This window comes from Trachypithecus francoisi, unplaced genomic scaffold (genome assembly GCF_009764315.1).
Source record: "Trachypithecus francoisi isolate TF-2019V2 unplaced genomic scaffold, Tfra_2.0 Lachesis_group12, whole genome shotgun sequence".
Taxonomy (NCBI): domain Eukaryota; kingdom Metazoa; phylum Chordata; class Mammalia; order Primates; family Cercopithecidae; genus Trachypithecus; species Trachypithecus francoisi.
In genome coordinates, this window is record NW_022681457.1 from 79,394,241 (window position 1) to 79,420,146 (window position 25,906).

Consider the following 25,906-nt stretch of genomic DNA (forward strand, 5'->3'; position numbering starts at 1 on the left):
TATAGACACTGACCTTAGACCTTTAACAAAAATTAACTCAAAATGGATCATATGGGCAGATCACGAGGTCAGGAGATCGAGACCATCCTGGCTAACATGGTGAAACCCCGTCTCTACTAAAAAAATACAAAAAACTAGCCGGGCGAGGTGGCGGGCGCCTGTAGTCCCAGCTACTCGGGAGGCTGAGGCAGGAGAATGGTGTAAACCCGGGGGGCAGAGCTTGCAGTGAGCTGAGATCCAGCCACTGCACTCCAGCCTGGGCGACAGAGCGAGACTCCGTCTCAAAAAAAAAAAAAAAATGGATCATAGACCTAAAGGTAAAACACAAAACTATAAAATGTCTAGAGGATGGCCAGCCACGGTGGCTCACACCTGTAATCCCAGCACTTTGGGAGGCTGAGGCAGGTGGATCATCTGAGGTCAGGAGTTCAAGACCAGCCTGGCCAACATGGTGAAACCCCATCTCTACTAAAAATATAAAAATTAGCTGGGTGTGGTGTCATGCACCTGTAATCCAAACTACTCAGGAGGCTGAGACCAGGAGAATATCTTTAACCCAGGAGGCGAAGGTTGCAGTTAGCCTGCACATGAAGGTTTAAAGCATCTTTATTTATAATTGCTCCAAACTGAAAGTAACCAAGATGTTCTTCAAAAGGTGGATAGATAAATAAATTGTCGTATATCCATAGAATTGATTATTATTTCTAAATAAAAAGACATGGCTTCTCAAGCCACACACACTCAAAAAAAAAAAAAAAGACATGGAAGTTTTGGGTGTAAACTCTGAGGGAAACAAAGATATGGAGGAACTTTAAATGTGTATTGCATGTTGTAAGAAGCCAATCTGTATTATCACACTAGTCTTTAAGTTTAAAAAAAAAAAACAGAAGCCAGTCTGAAAAGGCTACTTACTGTATGATTCCAAGTATATGATATTCTGGAAAAGGCAAAACTATGAAAACAGTAAAAAGATCAATAGTTGCCAGGGACTTAGAGGGAATGGAGAAAGGGATGAACAAATAGAACACAGGAGATTTTTAGAGAAGAGATACTATTTTATATGACACTGTAAGAGCAGATTAATAACATACATTTGTCAAAACCCATACAACTGTATAACACAGAGTGAACCCTAATGTAAACTGTAGACTTGAGTTAATAATATATGCATATTGGTTCATCAAATGTACCACACTAATAATAATGTACAGTCAGCCCTCTGTATCTGTGGGTTCTGCATCTGTGGATTCAACCAACCATGGATCAAAAATATTCAGGAAAAAAAACTCAAAGCTCCAGAAAGCAAAACTTTAATTTGCTGGGCACAAAGCACTATGTTGAATCCACATGTAATGATGTATAGACATTGTATTAGATATTATAAGTAATCTAGAGGTGATTTAAAGTATAGGGGAGGATATGATGGTAGGTTATGAGAGACTTGAGCATGCTCAGATTTTGGTATCCAAGGGAAGTCATGGAACCAATCTCCCCCAGGTGCGGAGGGATTACTGTATTAATATTGGTTTACCAAATATACCACATTAATATAAGATGTTGGCCGGGCGCGGTGGCTCAAGCCTGTAATCCCAGCACTTTGGGAGGCCGAGCCAGGCGGATCACAAGGTCAGGAGATCGAGACCATCCTGGCTAACCTAGTGAAACCCCGTCTCTACTAAAAAACACAAAAAACTAGCCGGGCGAGGTGGCGGGCGCCTATAGTCCCAGCTACTCGGGAGGCTGAGGCAGGAGAATGGCGTGAACCCGAAAGGCAGAGCTTGCAGTGATCTGAGATCCGGCCACTGCACTCCAGTTTGGGTGACAGAGTGAGACTCCGTCTCAAAAAAAAAAAAAAAGATGTTAGTAATAGGGAATATATGGGGACTCTCTGTACTATCTGATCAATTTCCTGTAAACCTGAAACTGCTCTAAAGACATAGTCTATTAACTTAAAAAACTGTTTTTAAAGATGATAGAAGAATAAAGGAAATCTCTTTCATAATCCTGGCACCCAAAAACAACTATGAATAAGACATTTGCATAAAGAGTCCTGGAGGTTTTCTATTCATATATATGTACACACACTATATATCTTTTTTATAAAAATAGAATCATAGAATATTACAAATTATTTATAATTCTCACAACAGTCCTAAAGGTTATTGTTTCCATTTTATAGATGAAGTTATTGAACTCTTTTCTTTTTTTTTTTTTTTGAGACAGAGTCTCGCTGTGTCACCCAGGCTGGAGTGCAGTGGCCCAATCTTGGCTCACTGCAACCTCTGCCTCCCAGGTTCAAGTGATTCTCCTGCCTCAGCCTCCTGAGTAGCTGGGACTACAGGCGCACGCTACCATTCCTGACTGATTTTTGTATTTTTTTAGTAGAGACAGGGTTTCACCATGTTGGCCAGGCTGGTCTCGAACTCCTGACCTCAAGTGATTCACCCACCTCAGCCTCCCAAAGTGCTGGGATTACAGGCAAGAGCCACTGCGCCCAACCTGAAGTCATTAAACTCTTAAATGGCTGAACCAGGTTCAGTCCCCAGTGTGTTTTATTCCAAAGCCTATAGTCATACCGCCATTCCTCCTCTTTGACTTTATCAGCAGTTACAAAGCAAAACATAAGGCCTACTTTTTTGTTCTATTTTTACTTAACATGTTTGTCCTTTATAAGATGTAGTAGTCTTTCATACACTACTGCCTTCATCCAGCAACCTTCACTTCATATGATGTTATATTCCTTAACTCTTTGTGCTTTGTATAGAATCCCTGCCTATTGAATAAGAAGTGGTGGCCCCGCTCCTTTTTGCTCCAGGGAGCTGTAGTGAGAAGTCGACAGTGGGACGGCATTCTTTTTTGGCAGTAATGGGGCTTTCTGTCTACTGTATAGCTCTGGAAATTCAGGTGTTCAAGAAAATTATTTTTGGTACTTAAAGACCCTGAGGGCAGAGGGTATTTGGTAGAGACAGATGAAAAGGTGGAGAGAATAGGATTCACATAGGGTCTGGGGAAGGGAGGAGCCTCAAATGTGTTTAGTGGAGACAGCTTGATAACCCAGAAGGGGCGGTAGCATTCAGAAGCATTCAATGAATTAATAGCAGCCATTTCTTTTTTTTTATTTTTTTATTTTTATTTTTTTTTTGAGACGGAGTCTCGCTCTGTCGCCCAGGCTGGAGTGCAGTGGCCGGATCTCAGCTCACTGCAAGCTCCGCCTCCCGGGTTTACCCCATTCTCCTGCCTCAGCCTCCCGAGTAGCTGGGACTACAGGCGCCCACCACCTCGCCCGACTAGTTTTTTGTATTTTTTAGTAGAGACGGGGTTTCACCGTGTTAGTCAGGATGGTCTCGATCTCCTGACCTCGTGATCCGCCCGTCTCGGCCTCCCAAAGTGCTGGGATTACAGGCTTGAGCCACCGCGTTCGGCCAGCAGCCATTTCAACCACCTGTTGAACTACCTGTTGTGATCAGCTGACTGTTTAGTAAAACATTAAAATAGACCCTATCCCTTCTCTTGGCATCTATAGGAGACACTTTGAGACTCCGAACAATTCTGGAAGCAATACAGAAGCACATTCATTCTTCCTCCCTCATCTTCAAACTGGCCCAAGATGCATTCAAGATTGCTACTCCCACTGACAGTAGTACTGACAGCACCCTGCTCAGCGTTGCCCTGGAACTTGGGTTACAGGTATGGAAGAAGAGTGGGCCATCCTCAGTTTAGACTTCTGGCCTAGTGACAATTGGGAGAAGGTAAGATCTCTGGGAGACTGGGCATAGGCCAAGTCTGGCTCTTTCTTTGTGCCCAGAACACAAGTTCTAGACAAGGGAAAAGGCAAGGATTTCATAAACTGGGCTCCACTTTTAAGTTAAGGCCAGAAGCAAGATACAGCTTTAGGCTCCATGGGGTCCCTATCTTCTGTCTGCCTCCCCATTTCTGCAAGTCAAGTAAGGTATGATAATAAGGACTTTGCTGCAGATCATCTGAGACGCCTCCTATCTGATTGGTGGGAGAGCTAGGAAAGAAATTTAACTGTATTTTATATTTATCAGGGGAGAGATCACTGTTTAAAGCACCAGAAAATATTTGTTGCATAAATGAATGGCAAGGGGAGGGAGAGGTCACAACAGTTAGGCATGGCCCACTGAAAAGGCCTCTTTTGTGCCCAGGTGATGCGGATGACCTTATCAACCCTTAACTGGAGACGCAGGGAGATGGTACGATGGTTGGTGACCTGTGCTACAGAAGTGGGTGAGTCTCCCACCTCCCTCTACCCCCAGCGTAAAGGAGTTTCTAGGCCCTACTCTTGGGACAGGACAGTGAATCCTTAGAGCTCTCATATTCCTAGTCCTGATGGCCTAAGAAAGGATGGGGCTGCTGGTAGGAGAAGGTGGCCTCTGTTCAGCCAGCCCAAGCTCTGTCCTCATTGCTTGAACCATATCCTGATGTCAGCAGCACTTGATCCTCTCATCAGAGACATGTCTAAGAGAATGAATTTTCAGTTGCTACTCAAGTGCTCCCTTGGGAGGTAGTGGGCCCAGTGGTTTGGTCCCCATCCCTGTCCATGCTTGTGAAAAACCCCAGACAACTTGGAGGCTCAGGACCTTTTCTAAAGCCCAAAGCCCCAGCACAAGACTCTACCCTGAGAGGCCCCACTTCAGCTAGAACCCCTGGCAGATCTGCAACCCATGCCTCAGGGCAAGCAAACCCCAGGCGGTACTGTCCCATCCTTGTGAGGGGTCAAGAGCACCTGCAGAAACCTTCAACCCTCTGACCTGGGGAAAGAAGGGATAGAAAGAGACCCCAAACAGGGTCTGGCCATCTGGGATGCTCCCCTTGTCCTGGTTTGCCTCATACCATCTCAAGGTTGCTGAGGAGGGAGAACTCATGGCTGCAGGCCAAGTTCATACCCCAAATGGTAATCTGGGTAGACCTGAATCAGGACCCAGATGGCCACGGCTGAGCTCGGGCTCTCCCTGACAGGTGTGCGGGCCCTGGTGAGCATCTTGCAGAGCTGGTACACACTCTTCACCCCTACTGAGGCTACTAGTATTGTAGCTGCCACAGCCGTGTCCCACACCACTATTCTGCGCCTCAGTCTTGACTATCCACAGCGGGAGGAACTGGCTAGCTGTGCTCGCACGCTGGCCCTACAGTGTGCTATGAAGGATCCACAGAGCTGTGCCCTGTCAGCCCTTACCCTCTGTGAGAAAGACCACATCGCCTTTGAGGCAGCCTACCAGATTGCCATTGATGCTGCTGCTGGTGGCATGACCCATTCGCAGCTGTTCACCATCGCCCGCTACATGGAGCTCCGCGGCTACCCGCTCCGTGCCTTCAAGCTGGCCTCACTGGCCATGAGCCATCTTAACCTGGCCTACAACCAGGATACTCACCCCGCCATCAATGATGTGCTCTGGGCTTGTGCTCTCAGCCACTCTCTGGGCAAGAATGAGCTGGCAGCTCTCATCCCCCTGGTGGTGAAGAGTGTGCACTGTGCCACAGTGCTTTCAGACATCTTACGACGCTGCACAGTGACTGCACCTGGCCTGGCCGGCATCCCAGGCCGCCGCAGCTCTGGAAAGCTCATGTCCACTGACAAAGCTCCATTGCGCCAGTTGTTGGATGCCACCATCAATGCCTATATCAACACTACACACTCACGCCTAACACACATCAGCCCTCGCCACTATGGAGAGTTCATTGAGTTTCTAAGCAAGGCTCGGGAGACCTTCCTGCTGCCCCAGGATGGCCACCTGCAATTTGCCCAGTTCATCGACAACCTCAAACAGATCTACAAAGGCAAGAAAAAGCTGATGCTGCTGGTGCGAGAGCGCTTTGGCTGAGAGAGCAGATAGCTCACCGCCAGGGCAGCCTGGGTTCCCAGGTAGTATCAGGTCAGGCCAAGGACATGGAAACATTTGTCCACCCTGAGAGGACTCTGAGCACCTGTGGCTGAGGCCAAAGGACCACAGGGCTAAGGATGGGGAAAGTCTAACTCTAGTTGATAGGCCTACCTTGGCATGTTCATGGAGGAGCTGGGCCCTGCAGATCGACCAGAAACCCCACAACATGCCACCTCATGCCCCCGTATCCTGCGTGTCCTGAGCATTGGCCCTGTCTCCCTTGGCAAACACAGAACACTGTTCCGTCTCAGGGATTGCTTAACCAGAGAAACACACACATCTGTGGGACTGTAAATACTATAGTATATGTGTTGCTAATTATTGTAAACTTACAACTATTTATAATTGTGGTTTTGATTTGATGGGCACTTGAAGTAGCTGTGGGTAGGAGGATATACTTATTTTCTGAGGAGACTCACAACCATTTCTCAGGTTTCCCTTGCAGAGTGTATGCTGGTAGCAGTGGAAGAGTGGGGTGCCAAGGAGAAAAATGGCCAGTTAGAATCAATCCCAAGTCTAGTCTATGCAGAATCCCCCACCTACAGACAGGGCATTTATAGCCCAGTGGTGAGTGAGGGACAGAGGCCAGGACTGGACTTAGACTTTTGCCTCACAAAACTATGAGGACATCGAAGCTCCTGCTTCACACAGCTTCTTCAGGAGCCTGCAGAATGCCTGAGAAACAAGTGCAGGGAGAAGATGAAGGTCTGGGAAGCTGCTGAGTTCATAATATTCATCTACTGTGGTCACCTTTGTGTTAGAGAGTGTATGGTTTCATCTATAATCGTGTGTGTGTATCTGTATGGCTAAGTACATGTGTCTATGTGCATAAATATATCTGTGCATGCCTGTCTGTATGTGCACATGTATATTTATGTGTATGTGTCAGTTCTATGGCTGTGTACCTGTGTGAATATGTGCACACTGGACTGGGTTTCTACCTGAGGATATACACATTTTGCGTACATGTGAGGATGCACATCTATGTGCAAATACACTGTGCATATTTAGTGTGTATGTGTATCTGGGCACACATGAGTGCATGTGTATAAACATGTTTGTATCTCTGTGTATGCTTGTTATCCATGCACCCGTGTCTTTATATGTGTAACTGAGCATATTTCTACATGTAGGGATGTCTGTGTATTCATGTTTGAGGATCTGCATGAATGTGTCCTTCCTTTTTGCCAAATTTCTCTTTCCTGTTCCTCTTAAATCTCTCTCGCCAGCTAAACGTTTGTTCCCCATCTCTGTGCCTCCTCTATTCATTCTCTCACCAAACAAGCTTCTAAGCACCAATCTCCCTCTGCTATCAGATTGGCTGCTTTAGCTCCACAGTTCTCTTCTCGCCCCATACTTGCTTTCTTCCCATCTTTCTACCTCAAGCTTCCTCTGCCTGCTTTTGTCACAGTCTCATTGCTCGCTGACTTGGAGGCTAGGGCTGGTCTGCTCTTAGCCTCTCCCTTCCTAATTTCTAGCCCTAGTGGGCAGCCCTGTCTTAGCCCTGGCTGACCTCCACAGTGTATCATGTTCCTGCTACCTTCCTGACCTCTATGCTCGGCCTGGAATTGTTACAGGAGGTAGCAAAGGCATTCAGAAGAGTCAGTTGGATACCAGTGTCTTGGTGTTTACTGTTTCATGTCTTAGTTCCTGAGTTAGGGGTGGGGTGTGATAGGGAAGGGGTGGTATAGCTAGAATGTGAACTAAGAACTTCTCCATCTGCTTTTTCTTTGACAAACTGTCACCTTTTTTACTCCAAACTGACCAAGAAGTTGTATTTGCCATTTGTGGCTACTCAAGTCTTACTGTCCAGCCAAGGGCCTCTACGTCTCAGCCCAATGGGTTGGTTAAAAAAAAAAAAGAGAAGCCACTCTCATTCTGTATCACAGTTGCCCTTTTTTAGCAAGTGTGTGAACTCACAGTGCTTTTCTATGAATAAATCATGGATCACATAAACGATCATTTTTCCAAAAGCAGAAATTGTGTTCCTTCGTTAAATGAAACCCATCTCTCCCTTCTGCACTGCCCTGGCTGGGCCGGGAGCGGGTTCAGCCTACAGCACAGTGGGCGCCTAGTGGTCCAAGGAGATGCAGAATGACAGATAAAGAATTTCTTGCCATACCAGACCCTTCTCCAGAGCTTGCAGACACCTCAGAGCCTTGTCCTGGGAAACAGGTACCACCAGGAAGGGTGGAAACACCAAGATCTTGAGAAAATTAAAGGGGATGCTCAGAAAATAATATAAAGCAACCTTGAGTGCCAGAGGGTCTTTTGGTTTCAGAGGACTTCTTGCCTTGATGATGGACTTGTCTAAAGCTCCAATCCTAAGCAACCTAGCTCTGAGCTTTGATGTCCTCCCCATATTTTGGTGTCAAATGAGGGTCCCTCAGCTTCTCCTTGCTCACCTAGACTCCATCTTCTTCCCCGTGGCTCTCTGAAGTATTCTAACCCCTTCTGTGCCTCTTTGTGATGTGTACTTCCCTTCCTCCCCCGACATAAAGCCCTATCAATTTGGCCTTTGTATGCTGTGGAGGACCCCACCCATTTTTCTACAAATGTCACAACCTGAACTGCTAGGCAAGCTCTACCCTACCCCATGTAGTTCTGGGACTTAAGTATCTGAGAGTAAGATGGGAGTGAGAATCCTTAAGTGCTCTGGTACATACTCAGTGATACCTAACCCCCATGACTTGTGAAGAGGATATAGAGAGGGTTCCCAGGGAAGGAGCAGAGGCTAAGAAGAACTAAGGATATGGGCACACATCTTTCACAAACAAAACTACACAACAGTTCAACTCTGAAACTTTTATTGTCCTGGAAACGATCAATCATCTGTTAGTGGTACTTGAGGGTAAAGGTGTACACTCAGTTCTGTCGAAGCAGACGTGAGTGTTTATGCACAGCATCCACAAAGGCACCCACATGTTCTGGGTCCATGTCAGGATAAAGCCCATGGCCCAGGTTGGCAATGTAGCGCTGTGGCCCAAAGTCATCCAGCATCTGCTTCACCAGCTGCCCAATCTCCTCCTGGGGGACCAACAGGGCACTGGCTACAGGAGGACCAGCAAGCGTCTGTCCTCCCTATGTATACTAGTGACAGACGCGTATGTAGGTATGCCTCTACTCAGTGTTAACTCATTCAGTCATTCAATAAAATTTATCAGATCCCTAGTCTGGATCCAGGCATGAAGCATAAGTACAAATGAACAACAGCAACAAAAAGTCTGGTCTTCCTAGGGCTTATGTTGTACATACAGAATAGAAGAGAAGGACAGACAGACATTTTTTAAAAAGTGCACACAGAATAATACAACCACAGCCACAGGAGTGCACAGTAACAGATACACAGAGGGGCCCTGTCTGTTACCTCAGATGCATACAGGGCACAGGGGTCCAGGTTCCCCTGCAATGTCACCGTCTTCCCCACACACTCCCTGGAAGCAAAGCCAGCGCCACGTTCTGGTAACTGCATACATGGCAGCTCCACACCCCCACCTCAACCTCAAGGCCTCACCCTTCCGTAGCTTACCGGGCTTTCTTTGGGGCCACTGTCCAGTCAAGCCCAACCACCTCATAGCCAGCTTGGGACAGCTCCTCCAGGGCAAAATGCCCATCCTTAGCAAAGATGATCTGGAAAAAAAGATCTTAGGCTACAGAGGGCCTTGCTACAACCACTCATCTTTCTTGGCTGTACTTCTGCTGCCCTCCAGTGGTCACTCCAGTCCATGCAGGACTTAGCCTGAAAGCTCCACAGGCCCACCTTCACTCAACCCATCCCAATCCTCACCATGGGCACTGGTGCCAGGCCTGCCTCCCGCAACCTGGCTTTCACTCGCTTGGCCACATCACGGATGTAGGGCAGTGCAAACTTGTTGAAGAGCTGTGGGCCGAGATGCCCTGCATGGGACTCAAACAGCTGCAATGCCTAGTTAGGGTATGGTGAAGATAAAAATATGTAACAAAGAGGAAGCTCCCCCCACATACAAAATCCACCTCAATTTTCCCCATGACTTCAATCCCTGATACTGCCTGACCCTATAAATCCAGTAAAAAAAAAAAAAAAAAAAAAAAAGCTTTACTTTCTCCAGATCCCAGCACTAGCTTTGGTCTCTGAATACTCAGAGCATTAGGCCCCACTGCCAGTGTCAGGATGGGCTTGGCTGCTCAGCTAGATCACTGGAGGCCAAGGTTCTTTCATCTCTGGCATTAAGACCCCTGCCCTCTCAGGTTCAGGACACTTGCTTCTCGTCCTTACAGACCAAATCTCAGCCTATTTCTCTCTCTCTCAGGACTCACCTGGGCACCAGCTGCCACTTGTCCTACCAGATATGGGACCAGAGCATCAGTGAGGATGCGAAGCAGCTGGTGACTAGCCTGAGGTCTCTGATAGAGCCAGCGCTTGGCCTGAGCCATGGTGCTTGAGCCACCACCCTCAACCATGTATGTCATCAGGGTCCACTACAGAAGGATAGAAAGATGGTGTCACACGTACAGAAGCCAGACTGACCCTTCCTCTGTCTACCCCAGACCTGCCAGAGTAATTTTCCCACGCCGCCAGTCCCTGCCCTGTCCCACATTACTGGGGCACCAGCAAAGCCAATCAGCGGCACACGTCCAGCCAGTCGTTGTCGGGTAAGGGTGATGGCTTGGAACACATAGCCTAGCTCAGAGGCTACCACTGCTGGATCCCGCAGGCGTTCTAGGTCCTGCTCTTCTCTTAGTGGCTCTGGGAAGCTGGGTCCTTTGCCAGGTACCATGGTCACCTCCATGCCCAGTGCCTGGAGGGGGAGAAAACATCTGGGTTCCCAAAATGGAATCCAGGAGGAAAGGTTCTGTTCAGCTCATTCCAGAAGGAAGGAAAAGGAGAATAAAACTGCCAAACTCCATCTCTTTCAACCTTAGTTTTTCCTTCGGTTCAGTTAGGATAAGTGCTTATTGTAAACCTTGACTGGACTGATAGAAGGATTTTCAAAGGGTCCTTGGATTATATTCCAGGATCAGACTTGAGTGAGTACCTGGGGTACAACAAGGATGTCGGAGAAAATGATGGCAGCATCCAGAGGGAAGCGACGCAGTGGCTGTAGGAAACAGGAGACAGGTTGCTAGGTGGCAGACTGAAGGCATAAATCTTTCCCTCTTTTGTGCACCCCTCACCTGCAGAGTCAGTTCACAGCAGGCCTCAGGAGAGCGACACGTGCTGAAAAAGTCCTGGGCAGCCCGGGTTTCCCTAAACTCTGCATACAGAGGGAAGATGGGGCTCAGCCTTGAGGCCCTCCAGAGCCCTCCCCAGCCCCTTGAAAACTTTTCGCTTTCCGGAGTTTTATCTAGATTTCCAGGCCCTGACTCTTACCTGGTAAGTAACGGCCTGCCTGGCGCATACACCAAACGGGAGTGTAGTCTGTTTCCTCTCCCCAGGCTGCTCGCAGGAATGTGTCATTCTTCAGCTCCGGAAAACCCTGAGGTCTGGCGATCAGGTGGGGGTAGGGGTAGGTGTCAGTATGCTAGGCTGGAGGTTGAGTAAAGTGCGGGTTCATAAGGCTGATTCAGTCCAGGACCGCTATCTACCTCCTCCAGGCCAGCTCCCAAACCCTGGCTTTCCGCCCGTTCCGCCTCCTCTCTGCCTATCAGGTGGTGCACAAACTCTAGAAGGGCCCGCCCTGGGGCCTCTTCCCTCCACTTAGTCCCTACTCTCCCAAGCTCGAAGCAACTAGAGGGACTAGGGGGAGGGAATGAAGGCCCAGTAAGGATAGTTTGGGGGTCTTCGGACTAGTGAGTCTCAGAAATGGGAATGTCACTGGGCTGGTTCAGAGGCTGAGAGATCCCCAGGCTGGGGGATAAAGAGGGATGAGAGTTGATGGTCCCAGAATAGCGATCCTGGTTGGAAATCCTGAGGCATCCCTTGAATTAAGGCCCCTGGGATGAACGTCTCAAAAATCCATGGTTTTAGGATTCAGGATCCCAGCTAACGCAGTCCAGGTTGGGAGATCGCCAAGGTGGGGAAAGGGGAGTACAGGGAGTCCTGAGTTGGAAGACTCAAATTAGAAGCTCAACTAGCCACACCGCGTGCTCTGGAGAACTCACCCCAACCCGTTCGCTTCCATGGTCAGCTGTCTGTAACTGGGAGCTCAATCCGCAATTTAACCTGAATGTGAGCCTGCCCTCCTAGTCCAGGCTCCGCCCCTTTCTGTAGGGAACCAAGGGCGTCGCCATGTTGAAGATCACATGATCAGACTCCCGCGACAGCTCCAGGGCTGCCCTGGCTGCTGCCCGTAGGACCCCTATCTCTTTCACCGTAAAGTCCGCTGTAGCGACGCAACACCAAACGCTCAAAAGAGAACTCCGCTGTAACTGTATCTTACGGTGACATGAGGAATTTGTTCTCATCTGACGGTCTGGGTATCTGGAGGCTTGGCTCAAGTCCCACTCATGATTCTAATAGTCTTATTCAGCCAGGCATACTGAGGATGATGGAACCAGGCTGTACAGGAAACTGAAATCATCATATACTTATATTACCTACTAAGAGCCTGGACCTATAGTAGGTGCAGAGGTTAGCTCTGCTCAAGACAGCCCTGGTCTTTAAGGAGCTATAAGACTGGGAAAACAGAAATCAGTAATCACATTAAAGTGTCCTTGGTATTAGGAGTGACAAACAGAACCCGAATGACTCAAGACTCCTGTCAGTGGCAGGGAAAGGGGCCATTGTCTCAAACATTTTAGTCACACCACCTATAGGATAGGGAGTCCAGCAGATTCGTTGGGAGTGGGAGGAAAAAGAGCAGGCCGAAGAACCAGAAAAATGACTGCTGGCAATGATCCAGGCTAGATAGAATGGTTACTTGAATGAGGGTAGTAGCAGTAGAGATAAAATGGTAGTAGCAAGGAAATGGAGAGAAGGAGATTGATCAGGTAGAAATCACCAATCTTGGGTTTGGTCGGCTGGGTTAGGGTAGCACAGAGGTAGGTAATATGGTTGAGTGTAGGAGTACACAGTGCAATACGGTGAGTGCCGGGGGCGCTTAGTCCAGAACATACGGCGAAGGCTGGCCAAAGGCGGGGCAGGGCGTGGTGGGAAGCTCCGTCCGCGGTCGCGCCAGCTGTTCCCCGGGTAGGGTCGCCCGTAGGCGCTCACCTCCGCCACTTAGCCATGGCGGGTCCTGGCCCGGGCTCGGTGCTGGAGTCCCCGCGGCAGCTGCTGGGCCGCGTGCGCTTCTTGGCGGAGGCAGCGCGGAGCCTCCGCGCTGGGCGGCCGCTGCCGGCAGCGCTGGCTTTCGTGCCGCGAGAGGTGCTCTACAAGCTTTACAAGGACCCGGCGGGGCCGTCGCGCGTGCTCCTGCCCGTGTGGGAGGCAGAGGGCTTGGGGTTGCGTGTGGGCGCCGCAGGCCCAGCCCCCGGTACCGGCTCCGGGCCCCTCCGCGCCGCCCGCGACAGCATCGAGCTCCGGCGCGGCGCCTGCGTGCGCACCACGGGCGAGGAGCTGTGCAACGGCCACGGGCTCTGGGTGAAGCTGACAAAGGTGAGCTCTCCCCTGCCCAGGACCAGGTAAAAGACCCCCAGGGCCCTCTGGCTGTTTCCCTTCCCCCCCCGTATGGAGTTGGCATTGCGTTCGGTGCCCTTTGCCCTGGGCTGGGTAGGACAGGCGGCTGGGCAGTTCCCTGACGGCTGTCCCCATCCGGCGCGTCCCGGCAGGAGCAGCTGGCAGAGCACCTGGGCGACTGCGGGCTGCAGGAAGGCTGGCTGCTGGTGTGCCGCCCGGCAGAGGGCGGAGCCCGCCTGGTACCCATCGACACTCCCAACCACCTCCAGCGGCAGCAGCAGCTCTTTGGCGTGGATTATCGGCCGGTGCTCAGGTCCTGCACTTGAAGGAGCGGGGCTTGCTGTCCGAAGGCCAGGCCAGGAGGGCTTGGGAACACTTCAGCCACATCCTGGGGTGGGTGGGATACTGGAGCGGAGGCAAGGTTAAGAACAGGAAGGGGCGGGACATGAAGGGGGCTGGGTAGGGCGTCTGCAGACGAGGAGATAGAGCCCAGGAGAAGGCTACACGGCATGGAGGTAGTGTCCTGCTGCCCGCTGATGTCTCCCTTTCCCACTCCCTACTCTGTGCCCACAGGTGGGAACAGGTGGTGGACCTGACATACTCACATCGCCTGGGATCGAGACCTCAGCCGGCAGAGGCATACGCAGAAGCTGTACAAAGGCTACTGTGAGTGAGCTGGAATGGGGTGGGGAGGAAGGAGCTCCGCGTCTGGGCCCAGTCTAATTAGGGGCTTGGGGTTGCTTAGCTATGTACCCCCGACATGGACCTACGAGTGCGACGAGGACCTGATCCACTTCTTGTATGACCACCTGGGCAAGGAGGATGAGAACCTGGGTAGCGTGAAGCAGTATGTGGAGAGCATAGACGTTTCCTCCTACACGGTGGGTGCTGGGGCTCCTCCCACCCCAGGCAAGATATAGTCACACCCCTCAAGGCTAGATCCAGAAAGAACCCCCACCTCCAGGCCAGGACCAAAACAGGGTCCCCACGGGCCACACTCAGTTCAGCTCCCCATCTTGGAAGTCTGTAGGAACCCCTACATACCCAGCGGCCCCCTATTCCATACCAGTTGCCTGTTAGCCCAGCTTCACTCTGATTTCTCTCTGTTGCTCCTGGTCCAGAGCACAAACCCAGCTCAGGGAGGGAGGGTAACTGCTGACTCCACCTCTCTGCCCCTCCCCAGGAGGAGTTCAACGTATCCTGCCTGACAGACAGCAATGCCGATACCTACTGGGAGAGCGATGGGTCCCAGTGCCAGCACTGGGTACGGCTTACCATGAAGAAGGGCACCATTATCAAGTAAGTAGGCTCTGGGCAGGAGCCTACTTACTTGGATGGGTGAGCCACGTCCCTGTGGGTTCACCAAGACTCATGTTCACACTCCAACCTTTCAGGAAGCTGCTACTCACAGTGGATACCACAGATGACAACTTTATGCCAAAGCGGGTGGTGGTCTATGGGGGCGAAGGGGACAACCTGAAGAAGCTGAGTGACGTGAGCATTGACGAGTGAGCACACTGGCCTGGGGAGGGAAGTTGGATGTGTTCCAAGCCTAGCCCAGCTTAGAAGCCTAAGTTTGAGTGAGACTCCAGCAGTCTCTGAAGGCCTGAGGCAGGAGGTATCTGAAGTGCCTCACACTCATCTCCTCAGGACCCTGATTGGGGATGTCTGTGTCCTGGAGGACATGACCGTCCACCTCCCGATCATCGAGATCCGCATCGTGGAGTGCCGAGGTGAGGCTTAAGGCTATAAGGAGGGAAAGAGCCTGATGTGGAGATGGGGGCAAACAGACAGTGAGTCTGGAGAGAAGAGGATAGGCTTGGAGTTGGGGTGAAGGTGATGCTGAACTAACTCCAGGATTTGGACCTTTGGGGCCTGAACCAGCTGGGACGTGCCAGGTATAGGCCTGCCTTAAAGCCATACAGGTGGTTGGGCTCACTTGGAAAAGGAACTGAGTTGGGACCCTCAGGCATGCCAGCATTACAGTGGAAGACAGAGGAATCAGCAGGGATAGATATATCAGAGTCAGGTGACAGAAGGTGATCCCGAAGGTCCCAAGTTTCTAGGGTTAAGGGTGACAAAAGGCTGAGCGTTCAAGGAGCCATTCCCAGGTCTGAGGGCCGAGGAGCCAGCAGGTGCCATAAATGACCTCACTCTGACCCCTTTCCCCAGATGATGGGATTGATGTTCGTCTCCGAGGGGTCAAGATCAAGTCCTCTAGACAGCGGGAACTAGGGTTGAATGCAGACCTGTTCCAGCCGACTAGTCTGGTGCGATATCCACGCCTGGAAGGCACCAACCCTGAAGTACTATACCGCAGAGCTGTCCTCCTGCAGAGGTGGCTATGGTCCTGGACCTATGGGCCCTTCCCTTCCCCCAACATTGAGCCTTGTGTGTCTGCATGGAGGAGGTTCCCAAGGTTTCATAGTATAAGCTGTTCAAAGGTCAGAGAAGCCCCCAGGTCCTGCCTTCTCCTGTCCCTGTATGTTGGGGAGTTGGGGGTCTTAAATGTATGCCAAACTCTTTAGCTGCAGTCAATCTTTACCTACCCATGCCAGATTCATCAAGATCCTCGATAGTGTCTTGCACCACCTGGTACCTGCCTGGGACCACACACTGGGCACCTTCAGTGAGATTAAGGTGAGCCATCCCACCCAGTGCTGGTCTCGGCAGTGCGTTCCCCCTTCCTGCTTATGTAGTTGTTCATGCCTTAGCAGAGTCCCTGAAACCTTCTCTAGGGCAAGACCTTTGCTGGGTCTGGGAACACAGGAAGAAAGCCAGAACAGATGATCCAAATTTAGTGTTTGGGAGGCTGTTGCCCAGATGAGTGTGTGGAATACCCAAGGGCTATTGACAGCACAGGCAGGGCAGGTTGCGTGAAAGGTACATACCGGGAGTTAACAGCAGCTCAAGATGACTTGAGAAAAGTGTGCAGGTAGGTGTGAGTATGACAGAGGGATGAGAGTGGGAGGATGTAGGCAGGAGGCAGGTCCTGGTTGCAGAGGGCCCTGTGGGCCAGGCTGTGAAGCAAGGACTTTGTCCCAGGATAGTGGAGCTATTGGAAAGGTAAGCAAGGTAATGACAGTATTAGAATTTTTTTGTTTTAGAAAGCTCTCCCTGGTGGCTGAACTAAGGAAGGGACTGGAGACAAGGACAGGAATGGACTAGACTTGGACTAAAATGGTGGAATTGGATACAGGCAGAGAGGAAAGTTCCAGGGCCTGGACAGAGGCTGACTGCTCACTCATTCCTGCTCTGGCCACTTCTCCTCACTAGCAAGTGAAGCAGTTCCTACTGCTGTCCCGCCAGCGGCCTGGCCTGGTGGCTCAGTGCCTGCGTGACTCGGAGAGCAGCAAGCCCAGCTTCATGCCACGGCTGTACATCAACCGCCGCCTTGCCATGGAACACCGTGCCTGCCCCTCTCGAGACCCTGCTTGCAAGAATGCAGTCTTCACCCAGGTCTGCACCACCTAGGGTCAGACTGAGATAGGATCCGTCAAGGGCCAAAGGGACTAGGCCAAGAGGGACCTGAACAAGTTCTTGGGGCGAGTATGGGGCCAGGTCTTGCTTTCCTGTGACTCCTTTCCTCCTTGCCCCCAGGTCTATGAAGGCCTCAAGCCCTCTGACAAATATGAAAAGCCTCTGGACTACAGGTATGGCATGAGAGTGAGGGACTTACTCGGGACACCTGTGTGCACACACAACTCCTCGAGGCACCCCTCGCCATGACTGCTTTTCCCAGGTGCTCTCTGGGCTGATGAATTGTGCTGCACCTGGCCCCGCACGATGACAAATCTGCCCACGTGTTTTGCAGGTGGCCCATGCGCTATGACCAGTGGTGGGAGTGTAAATTCATTGCAGAAGGCATCATTGACCAAGGTGAGGCCCTGAGGGAGGATCTCAAGGATCCTTCCTGCTGTCCTATTAAAGTGGTAGAGGCTTTTCAGAAGCTAATGATGATGGGGGCCTATTCATTACCCCATTATGGGAGCTGGGCTCTTGAGTGCCCAGCTGAGGACATCTGTCATTTCAGGCGGTGGTTTCCGGGACAGCCTGGCAGATATGTCAGAAGAGCTGTGCCCTAGCTCAGCGGATACCCCCGTGCCTCTGCCCTTCTTTGTACGCACAGCCAACCAGGTAATCTCCGTTTCCATCTCTGCAAACCTCCCAGGTGCCAGATTGAGCTAGAAAGGGGGCAGAGGAGGGGGCCAGGCGTGGTGGCTCACACCTGTAATCCTAGCACTTTGGGAGGCCAAGGCGGGCAATCACGAGGTCAGGAGTTCAAGATCAGCCTGGCCAATGTAGTGAAACCCCATCTCTACTAAAAATACAAAAAAAATTAGCTGGGCATGGTGGTACGTGCCTGTAGTTCCACCTACCTGGGAGGCTAAGGCAGGTGACTCGCTTGAACCTGGGATGTGGAGGTTACAGTGAGCCGAGATCGTACCACTGCACTCCAGCCTGGGTGACATAGTGAGACTCTGTCTCAAAAAAAAATAAATAAATAAATAGAAATGGGGCAGAGAAGGAACTGAGTTACTCAGGGCAACATCTGGGCAGACAGGGAGAGGAGGAGCCACTGTACATCTGAAAGGATCATTTAGTGGAAAATGTTCCCAGTGGAAAATGTTCAGGGAAGTCTTCAGGCCAGGAAAGTAGGGTATATCTCATGCCACACTGACAGCTCTATCTCTGGAGCAGGGCAGTGGCACTGGTGAGGCCCGGGACATGTATGTGCCCAACCCCTCTTGCCGAGACTTTGCCAAGTATGAATGGATTGGACAGCTGATGGGGGCTGCCCTTCGGGGTAAGGAGTTCCTGGTGAGTAGCCTTATCCACACCCCCATCTGATCAGCCCTGGCCCCTGGAAGGAAAGGCCAGCCAAATCTGGGCAGCTCAGGGTGAGAAGACAGTGGGGAGTATTTGTCACACAGGTCCTGGCCCTGCCTGGTTTTGTGTGGAAGCAGCTTTCTGGCGAGGAGGTGAGCTGGAGCAAGGACTTCCCAGCTGTGGACTCTGTGCTGGTGAGTAGGACCTGGAACCAATGGTTCCTCTGCCCAGCCCCTAAAGGTTGGTCCTCCGTAAGGCTGTTCTGTACCATGTTCTTTCACCACACACAAGATCCCTCTCCAATCCATCCACTCCCATGACTTCAACTACTGTCTGTAGACTTGTGACCCCTAAAATCCTGACCTCTAGCCCCAGCCTCTCCTAAGTCTGGGGCTATATATGTATCTGCACCCTCAACGTTTGCCCCAAGGTCACATCTCAGGCTCAATGCATTCTTTATCTTCTCCCAAGACTGCTCCCCTCTAGGGCTCCTGCCTCAAAAGGACACCATGTCCCACTCCTCCCCATCCCAAAGCCCACAGGGCCATCCTTCACCCCATCTTCTCCCTCACCCCCACATTCTTAAGTCTGTCTCTGTAATCTGTCTGCTTTTCCTATCTCACTACTATCTCCCTGCCTGGTTGAGGACACCTTTCCTCCTGAGCTAATCACTTACTAAAAAGCTGCTGTCCCTGTCTCCGTTCTTACCCATTTGGTCTCCATGCAGCCAGAGTAATTCATTTCACTTTCCTTATTTAAACTCATTGGTGGCTCAGCCCTGGGCTTAGGAAAGAATGCAGAATCTATAAAGGCCTTACGTGAACCCTGTATCTCCAGCCACTTGGTTCACATTCAGGCTCCAGCCAAATAGTTTCCTTAGGCCTTTTGCTCTTTCCAGCTTTCTCCAAGATGTTCTCTCTCCTAACTTCCCTTATAGCCCAGCCATTATTTGGGTCTCAGCTGAGACGCCATTTCCCATAGGATGCCTTCTCGGGCCTCCAAGGCTGGTTAGGTGTTGTCTTGATGCTTTTACAGCTCTTGTACTGACACTCTCATTCCCTGCTGCCTGCATGGTGACTGCCTTGCCTGGCTGTCTCTGCTTCCCTGTGAGCATCTTGTGGAAAGACAGGGACTGTCTCCACAGTGAAAAGGTTACTTCCCTGCTTCTCTGCAATCCCTAGGTGAAGCTCCTGGAAGTGATGGAAGGAATGGACAAGGAGACATTTGAGTTCAAGTTTGGGAAGGAACTAACATTCACCACTGTACTGAGTGACCAGCAGATGGTGGAGCTGATCCCTGGGGGCGCAGGCATCATCGTGGGATATGGGGACCGTTCTCGTTTCATCCAGCTGGTCCAGAAGGCACGGCTAGAGGAGAGCAAGGAGCAGGTAATACCCAGAGGCCAGTAGAACAGAGAGCTTTGGCCCCTCCTGAGCCCCAGCTCCTGGGACCCAGAGTGCAGCCTGTAGGCCACCAATACTCCAAGAATTCTGGCCCCCACCATTCCTCGGTGACACCTTTCTGCTGCTCAGAGGCTACAGGGATGCCCCCCAGTGTAAGGCAGGAGGTGTGCCTTCTTCCCCAGCCAAGCCTTTTACCCACTCTCCAGGTGGCAGCTATGCAGGCAGGTCTGCTGAAGGTGGTGCCACAGGCTGTGCTGGACTTGCTGACCTGGCAAGAGTTGGAGAAGAAAGTGTGTGGGGATCCAGAGGTCACTGTGGATGCTCTGCGCAAGCTCAGTGAGTTCCCCAAGGCAAGGCAGGGCAGGGCAGCACAGCACAGCACATGGGTTGGGGCTCAAGGACTGGGCAAGATGAGACCCAAGAATGAATGCTGGCCCTGTCTCCACTAGCCCGGTTTGAGGACTTCGAGCCATCTGACTCACGGGTGCAGTATTTCTGGGAGGCACTGAACAACTTCACCAACGGTCAGTGGAGGAGGGCAGGGTGACACCTGGGTTTGGCCTCTGTTGCTGGGATGCAGAGGCAGGGTAGAAGTTGTAGACCCTCCCTCACCATCCATACAGGCACTGATTTCCTTCTCCCTCCAGAGGACCGGAGTCGCTTCCTGCGCTTTGTCACAGGCCGCAGCCGCCTGCCAGCACGGATCTACATCTACCCAGACAAGCTGGGGTGAGTGCTGGAGGGAGGCCCGAAGGTGCCATGGCCGTTTGCTCTCCTCCCTCCCCACACACGTACAGGTGCCCCAACACATCTTCCTGACCTATGGTCCCTCAATGCCCCCAGCTACGAGACCACAGACGCGCTGCCCGAGTCTTCCACCTGCTCCAGCACCCTCTTCCTGCCACACTATGCCAGGTGGGTTTTTTCCTAGGCTCGAGTTGGGGCCCAGGGGAGCCCCATCATCCCGGTAGTGATGGATGGATCTGACCAAGTCCCCATTCCCACAGTGCTAAGGTATGCGAGGAGAAGCTCCGCTATGCAGCCTACAACTGTGTGGCCATCGACACCGACATGAGCCCTTGGGAGGAGTGAGGTGTGCCGCAGACTGCAGGACCATCAGGACTGCACGTGTCCCTCTTGGCCTTGCCCAGGGCAAAGACACCTTCCCTGCCCTGGTTTGGCTGACGTGCTCAGCAAAACCGCGTGTGCCCCGCTCCCGTGTGCAGTTGGAGTGGGGGCAGCTGGCGTGGTCAGGTGAACACTAGTGGCCCAGCCCCGCAGACCCACAAGCCCTACCCGTGCTGGGGCTTGCTTCCTGAGGTATTTCACCTCTTAAGAGGGAATCTTCCACAAGCCCAGCACAAGCTGCCAGGCCTGAGCTACTTGAAGGGGGCCATGTAGGTCCCCAACTCATGGACTTTGCCTCCATTTTCAGCTCCACCTTTTTTCTCCTATTTTCTCTCTGGCTTTCTTCAGCCATGACTCAAAACATAAAACATTGGAGGTTGATGGAGGCCCCTCCCCAAGCAAGAAACCTGGGATGGGCAGGGAGTGATAGCCAAACTCCTTGGTCACCTGCTCCAAGAAGGAAGCAGTAGCTGAGCACCTGCCCTCGCATCCTGCTCTTTTCCTCCTCTCCCTCCACACCAGAGATGTGAGCTCTGTTCTTCCAACCCAGTCTCAACACACAAAGTGCCACCACCTTCCCACCACCCACATCCACTCAATGTGAACTCTACTACCACGACCTCCCCATGTTCCTCACTTCTGCATCACCTCCAGCCTGACTCCCTGTCTGCCCTTTCACCCCCAAGATTTTGCACAGGTGAAGGCCAGTTATGACCTTTTTGAAATCTGTAATAGCTCCCCTTTCCCCAACTCTAAAGCCTAGACCTTAAAACCTATTCCTAGAGCTATGCACACCTCTGCCCCAGTTTACCATTCCTCCCTCAGGGCCTCCGTGACACTCCATGAAAAGAAGTTCTTGCATACCGGAAAGTTGAATAAATGGATGAATTCATTCCTTCAGAATGTGTTTATTGGGCCCTGGGCTTAGGCACAGGGATCACAAAGAGAAATCAACTTTAGTGCCGTGCTCGGAGCCAAGAAGATGAATGTGAAGTGCAAGTAGAGGCTTCTCAGTGACAAACGTTGCCCAGTTACACATCTGGGGCTGAGCAGGGGCGTGGGACGTAAGGGCCCCACTGCCCAGAAAAGAGAAAACAAGCAAAACAGGCTGGGCTGGCATTTTCTGGCACGGATATGGTGATTTGGAGGAAGGGAGTCCACTTCTGGAACCAAGCGAGGAGAAGAATTTGACATCATAGAAGACAGAGACTTGGGAGGGCTGACAGACCAGCCAGGTCAGGGTTGTTGACAGAAGTGGAGGCAGTAGCATCTTTATTACCCTGCCCCCAACCCCGTGCAGTCTTTTTGTTTTTTGTTTGTTTGTTTGTTTGTTTGGGTCTCTGTTGCCTAGGCTCATGTGCAATGATGGAATCACAGCTCACTCCAGCCTGGGCCTCCTGGGCTCCAGTGATCCTCCCACCTCAGCCTCCTGAATAGCTGGGACCACAGGTATGCCACCGCTTCTGGGTCATTTTTTGCAGAGATGGGGGTCTCCCTAGGTTGAGCAGGTTGTTCTTTTTTTTGTTTGTTTTTTTGAGACGGAGTCTTGCTCTGTCACCCAGGAATGCAGTGGCGCAATCTCCACTCACTGCAAGCTCCAATTCCCGGGTTCACACCATTCTCCTGCCTCAGCCTCCCACGTAGCTGGGACTACAGGCACCCACCACCGCGCCCGGCTACTTTTTTTTTTTTTAATGTGTTTTTAATAGAGACGGGGTTTCACCGTGTTAGCCAGGATGGTCTCGATTTCCTGACCTCATGATCCTCCCGTCTCGGCCTCCCAAAGTACTGGGATTACAGGCGTGAGCCACCGCGCCCGGCCAAGCAGGTTGTTCCTGAACTCCTGGCATCGCATTCCTCCCACCTCAGCCTCCCAGAGTGCTAGGATTATAGGCCTGAGTAATCTTCAAGAACAAGTACCTGGGGCCAGACATGGTGACTCACACCTGGAATTCCAGCACTTTGGGAGGCTGAGGTGGGCAGATCACTTGAGCCCAGGAGTTGGAGACCAGCCTGGCCAACATGGTGAAACCCTGTCTCTATTAAAAATACAAAAATGAGCAGGGCTTGGTGCGTGTCTGTGGTGCCAGTTACTTGGGAGACTGAGGTGGGAGGATCGCTTGAGCCCGGGAGGTGGAGGTTGCAGTGAGCCAATTGTGCCCCTGCACTCCAGCCTGGGCAACAGAGTGAGACCCTGTATCAAAAAAAAAAAAAGGTCGGGTGCTGTGGCTCATGCCTGTAATCCCAGCACTTTGGGAGGCCGAGGTGGGCGGATCACGAGGTCAGGAGATCGAGACCATCCTGGCTAACACGGTGAAACCCCATCTCTACTAAAAATACAAAAAAAAATCAGCCGGGTGTGGTGGCGGGCGCCTGTAGTCCCAGCTACTCAGAAGGCTGAGGCAGGAGAATGGCGTGAACCCAGGAGGCGGAGCTTGCAGTGAGCGGAGATCGTGCCACCGCACTCCAGCCTGGGCGACAGAGTGAGACTCCATCTCAAAAAAAAAAAAGGAATATCTGGGAGAACCCTGTGTATGAACAGCCCTTCTACACCCCCACAGTGGCCAGTCACACCCTCAAGTACAGCCCCAGGGTCCCAGTCGTATCAGAGTCCAGGTACAATGTGAGACCTTGTGGTGGCTGATTGCCCAGAGAAGTGGCTTGCGCGGAGTCTCGCCCTGGCAACTCTTCCCATTCCTGTCCTCTAGGGCGCGCCCTGACGCTGCCCTAGTTGGGAAACTTACTGTGCAAGAGGTTGATCTCTGCCTGCACCATGTACACCCTGAAGCCTGTCCCAAAACACGGAACTTAATAGCTCAGTCTCTCGGCTGCCACCTCCTCCCCTGGCCCCCTGCACCTTGGGTGGTGAACCCCCTTCCCTCCCAGGGAGCAGAAGGCATGGAAACCCCCAAGGCCACCACTCCCACCCAGCTCTGCTTTTCCCAGGTCAGAGGTGCACCTCTCCCTTCTCTCCCTTCAGGAAAGGGCCCAGGCCACATGCACCTACAGGAAGTAGCCAGTTTCTGTGCCTGGTATGGTCACATGAAGTCTTTAGTCCCTCTTTTACTCACACTGTATATTTCGTAGCCTGCATTTCATTTAACCATTCATTCATTCATTCATTCATTCAATAAACTAATGTGCATCAAGCACCTAGGTCAGGCACTACGCTAGGTGAATGGATAAAACAGTGGCTAAAGCAGTGATAATTTTTACCCTCATGGGATTTAAACTGTAATGGGAGAGACACATATAAACAAAGAGTTCCATAAACAACACTTAACATTTTTGTAAAAGCTACAAAGAAGTGAAAATCGTTAGGGGACAAAACAGGATCGTTCTAACCAATGCAGCTCAATGAAATGTGAAATTCCTAAGGCACGTAACTGAAAACAAAGGTCAACTGAGAAGCCTGTTGAGTACTGTGTTGCTGGAGTGTAAAGAGAGGAGAGAAATGAGACTCCAGCCTTATAAGGCCAATTTTAGGATTTTATAGTGAGCAGCCTGAGGGCGTTAAGCAAGAAAGTGACATAACTATATTTGCCTTGGTGGAAGGAGACAGGTGGCAGGGATTAATCAAAGCAGGAAATGATGACGACTGGGACAAGGGGGCACTCATTTTAACCATTGTTATTTATATAGAGTCTTATTGTCACCCAGGCTGGAGTGCAGTGGTGCAATCTCGGCTCACTGCAACCTCCGCCTCCCGGGTTCAAATAATTCTCCTGCCCCAGCCTCCCGAGTAGCTGGGATTACAGGCGCCCGCCACCATGCCCAGCTAAATTTTGTATTTTTAGTAGAGATGGGGTTTCACCATGTTGGCCAGGCTGGTCTCGAACTCCTGACCTCATGTGATGTGCTTGCCTCAGCCTCCCAAAGTGCTGGGATTACAGGCATGAGCCAGTGTGCCCGGCTGACCATTATTTTTATAGGTGGCAATTGTATTACATTATAAGGAGCTTTCATAATTTGTATTTATTTTAAAACCTCTACAGATGGACATTAAGATAGTTCACAAATTTTCAACACCAGAAACTACAGATGTTGCAATAAACATTCTCATGCATATACCATTGCAATATCTATTTATTTCCTTAGAATAACTTCTTTTTGTGTGTGTGACGGAGTCTCCCTCTGTCTCCCAGGCTGGAGTGCAGTGGCATGATTTTGGCTCACTGCAAGCTCTGCCTCTTGGGTTCACACCATTCTCCTGACTCAGCCTCCCAAGTAGCTGGGACTACAGGCGCCCACCACCCAGCTAATTTTTTTGTATTTTTAGTAGAGATGGGGTTTCACTGTGTTAGCCAGGATGGTCTTGATCTCCTGACCTTGTGATCCACCCACCTCGGCCTCCCAAAGTGCTGGGATTACCGGCGTGAGCCACCACGCCCAGCCTAGAATAACATCTTAAAATCATCAAACTGCAAAACTGCCCTGTAAAAAGAATGAATCGATTTTCATTCCCTCTAATGTCGATTTCCTAAAATCTCACCACCCTTGAACATTAACACTTAAAAATGTTTTCTGTCAGTTCAGTGTGCTGGGAAATGGTAAAATTGTTATGTTTTATTTGCATTGGTTTGTTTAGTATATGGAGCCATTATTTTTCTTCTTTATGAGCTACCTTCGTATATTTTTGTCCATTTTTCTGTTGTTTTCATTATATTTTTCTTAATGATTTTTAGCAACCTTTGCGTAGTACTAAAATAATAAAAGCTTGGTAGTTGCTGATCATCCTCTTAGCAAAGCACTGTGCTGTGTAACATTCACTGTCTTGTTTTATCTTTTCAACAACTCCGTGAAGTAAGTACTTATTATTATGCCCCTTTCCAGATGAGAAACCTAGAGCAACGAGGAATTAAATTACTTGCCCAGGATAAGTGGTTAAGTGATGGAGATTAGGATGGTAGTCTGCCAGCTCCAAAGCCTACTGACTCAAGTCACTAAGGTGTTATATCCTAACCCCTTTGTCTGTCATGTCAGGTATTGCAAATGTTTTCATAGTCTGTCCTTTGCCTTTTAATTTCATGTATGTTATTTTCTAATGTAAAAAGTTCAAATTTTTTTGAATAATTTTTTTTTTTTGAGATGGAGTTTCGCTGTTG

General features: G+C 50.7%; 3 protein-coding genes across 9 annotated transcripts in view; 2 read left to right on the top strand and 1 right to left on the bottom strand.

Annotated features, from left to right (window-relative positions):
• The window catches only part of ZSWIM5 (zinc finger SWIM-type containing 5), a 189,827-nt gene extending 181,948 nt beyond the window's left edge, over positions 1–7,879 (top strand). For all 3 annotated transcript variants that reach the window (XM_033226645.1, XM_033226646.1, XM_033226647.1), the window contains 3 exons: positions 3,524–3,687; positions 4,167–4,248; positions 4,981–7,879. In XM_033226645.1, the coding sequence (XP_033082536.1) occupies positions 3,524–3,687; positions 4,167–4,248; positions 4,981–5,843 (1,109 nt within the window). In that variant the 3' untranslated portion in view covers positions 5,844–7,879. The remainder of the gene's footprint in view (positions 1–3,523; positions 3,688–4,166; positions 4,249–4,980) is intronic.
• An 814-nt stretch (positions 7,880–8,693) lies between these two features.
• UROD (uroporphyrinogen decarboxylase) lies at positions 8,694–12,133 on the bottom strand. 5 transcript variants are annotated; one of them, XM_033226649.1, is made up of 10 exons: positions 11,985–12,133; positions 11,254–11,366; positions 11,058–11,137; positions 10,919–10,981; positions 10,484–10,681; positions 10,200–10,361; positions 9,691–9,828; positions 9,433–9,533; positions 9,271–9,337; positions 8,694–8,930 (listed from the first exon to the last, which is right to left on the bottom strand). In XM_033226649.1, exons 1-10 carry the CDS (start codon positions 12,002–12,004, stop codon positions 8,769–8,771), a joined length of 1,104 nt encoding a protein of 367 aa, XP_033082540.1. In that variant the 5' UTR covers positions 12,005–12,133; the 3' UTR covers positions 8,694–8,768. The 5 variants fall into 5 exon arrangements, with proteins under 5 accessions (XP_033082540.1, XP_033082543.1, XP_033082541.1 ...); XM_033226652.1 differs by having other exon boundaries at positions 10,484–10,700; positions 11,985–12,132; XM_033226650.1 differs by having other exon boundaries at positions 11,254–11,409; positions 11,985–12,094.
• A 506-nt stretch (positions 12,134–12,639) lies between these two features.
• On the top strand, positions 12,640–21,695 carry HECTD3 (HECT domain E3 ubiquitin protein ligase 3). The gene is made up of 21 exons (XM_033226648.1): positions 12,640–13,419; positions 13,593–13,753; positions 14,014–14,106; positions 14,186–14,321; positions 14,624–14,739; positions 14,835–14,948; positions 15,091–15,173; positions 15,613–15,778; positions 15,999–16,080; positions 16,717–16,899; positions 17,041–17,093; positions 17,255–17,319; positions 17,474–17,577; positions 18,142–18,261; positions 18,375–18,464; positions 19,452–19,658; positions 19,880–20,009; positions 20,123–20,197; positions 20,321–20,402; positions 20,517–20,588; positions 20,681–21,695. The coding sequence occupies exons 1-21, from the start codon at positions 13,051–13,053 to the stop codon at positions 20,763–20,765; spliced, it is 2,586 nt and encodes an 861-aa protein (XP_033082539.1). The 5' UTR covers positions 12,640–13,050; the 3' UTR covers positions 20,766–21,695.
• The last annotated feature ends 4,211 nt before the right edge of the window (positions 21,696–25,906 follow it).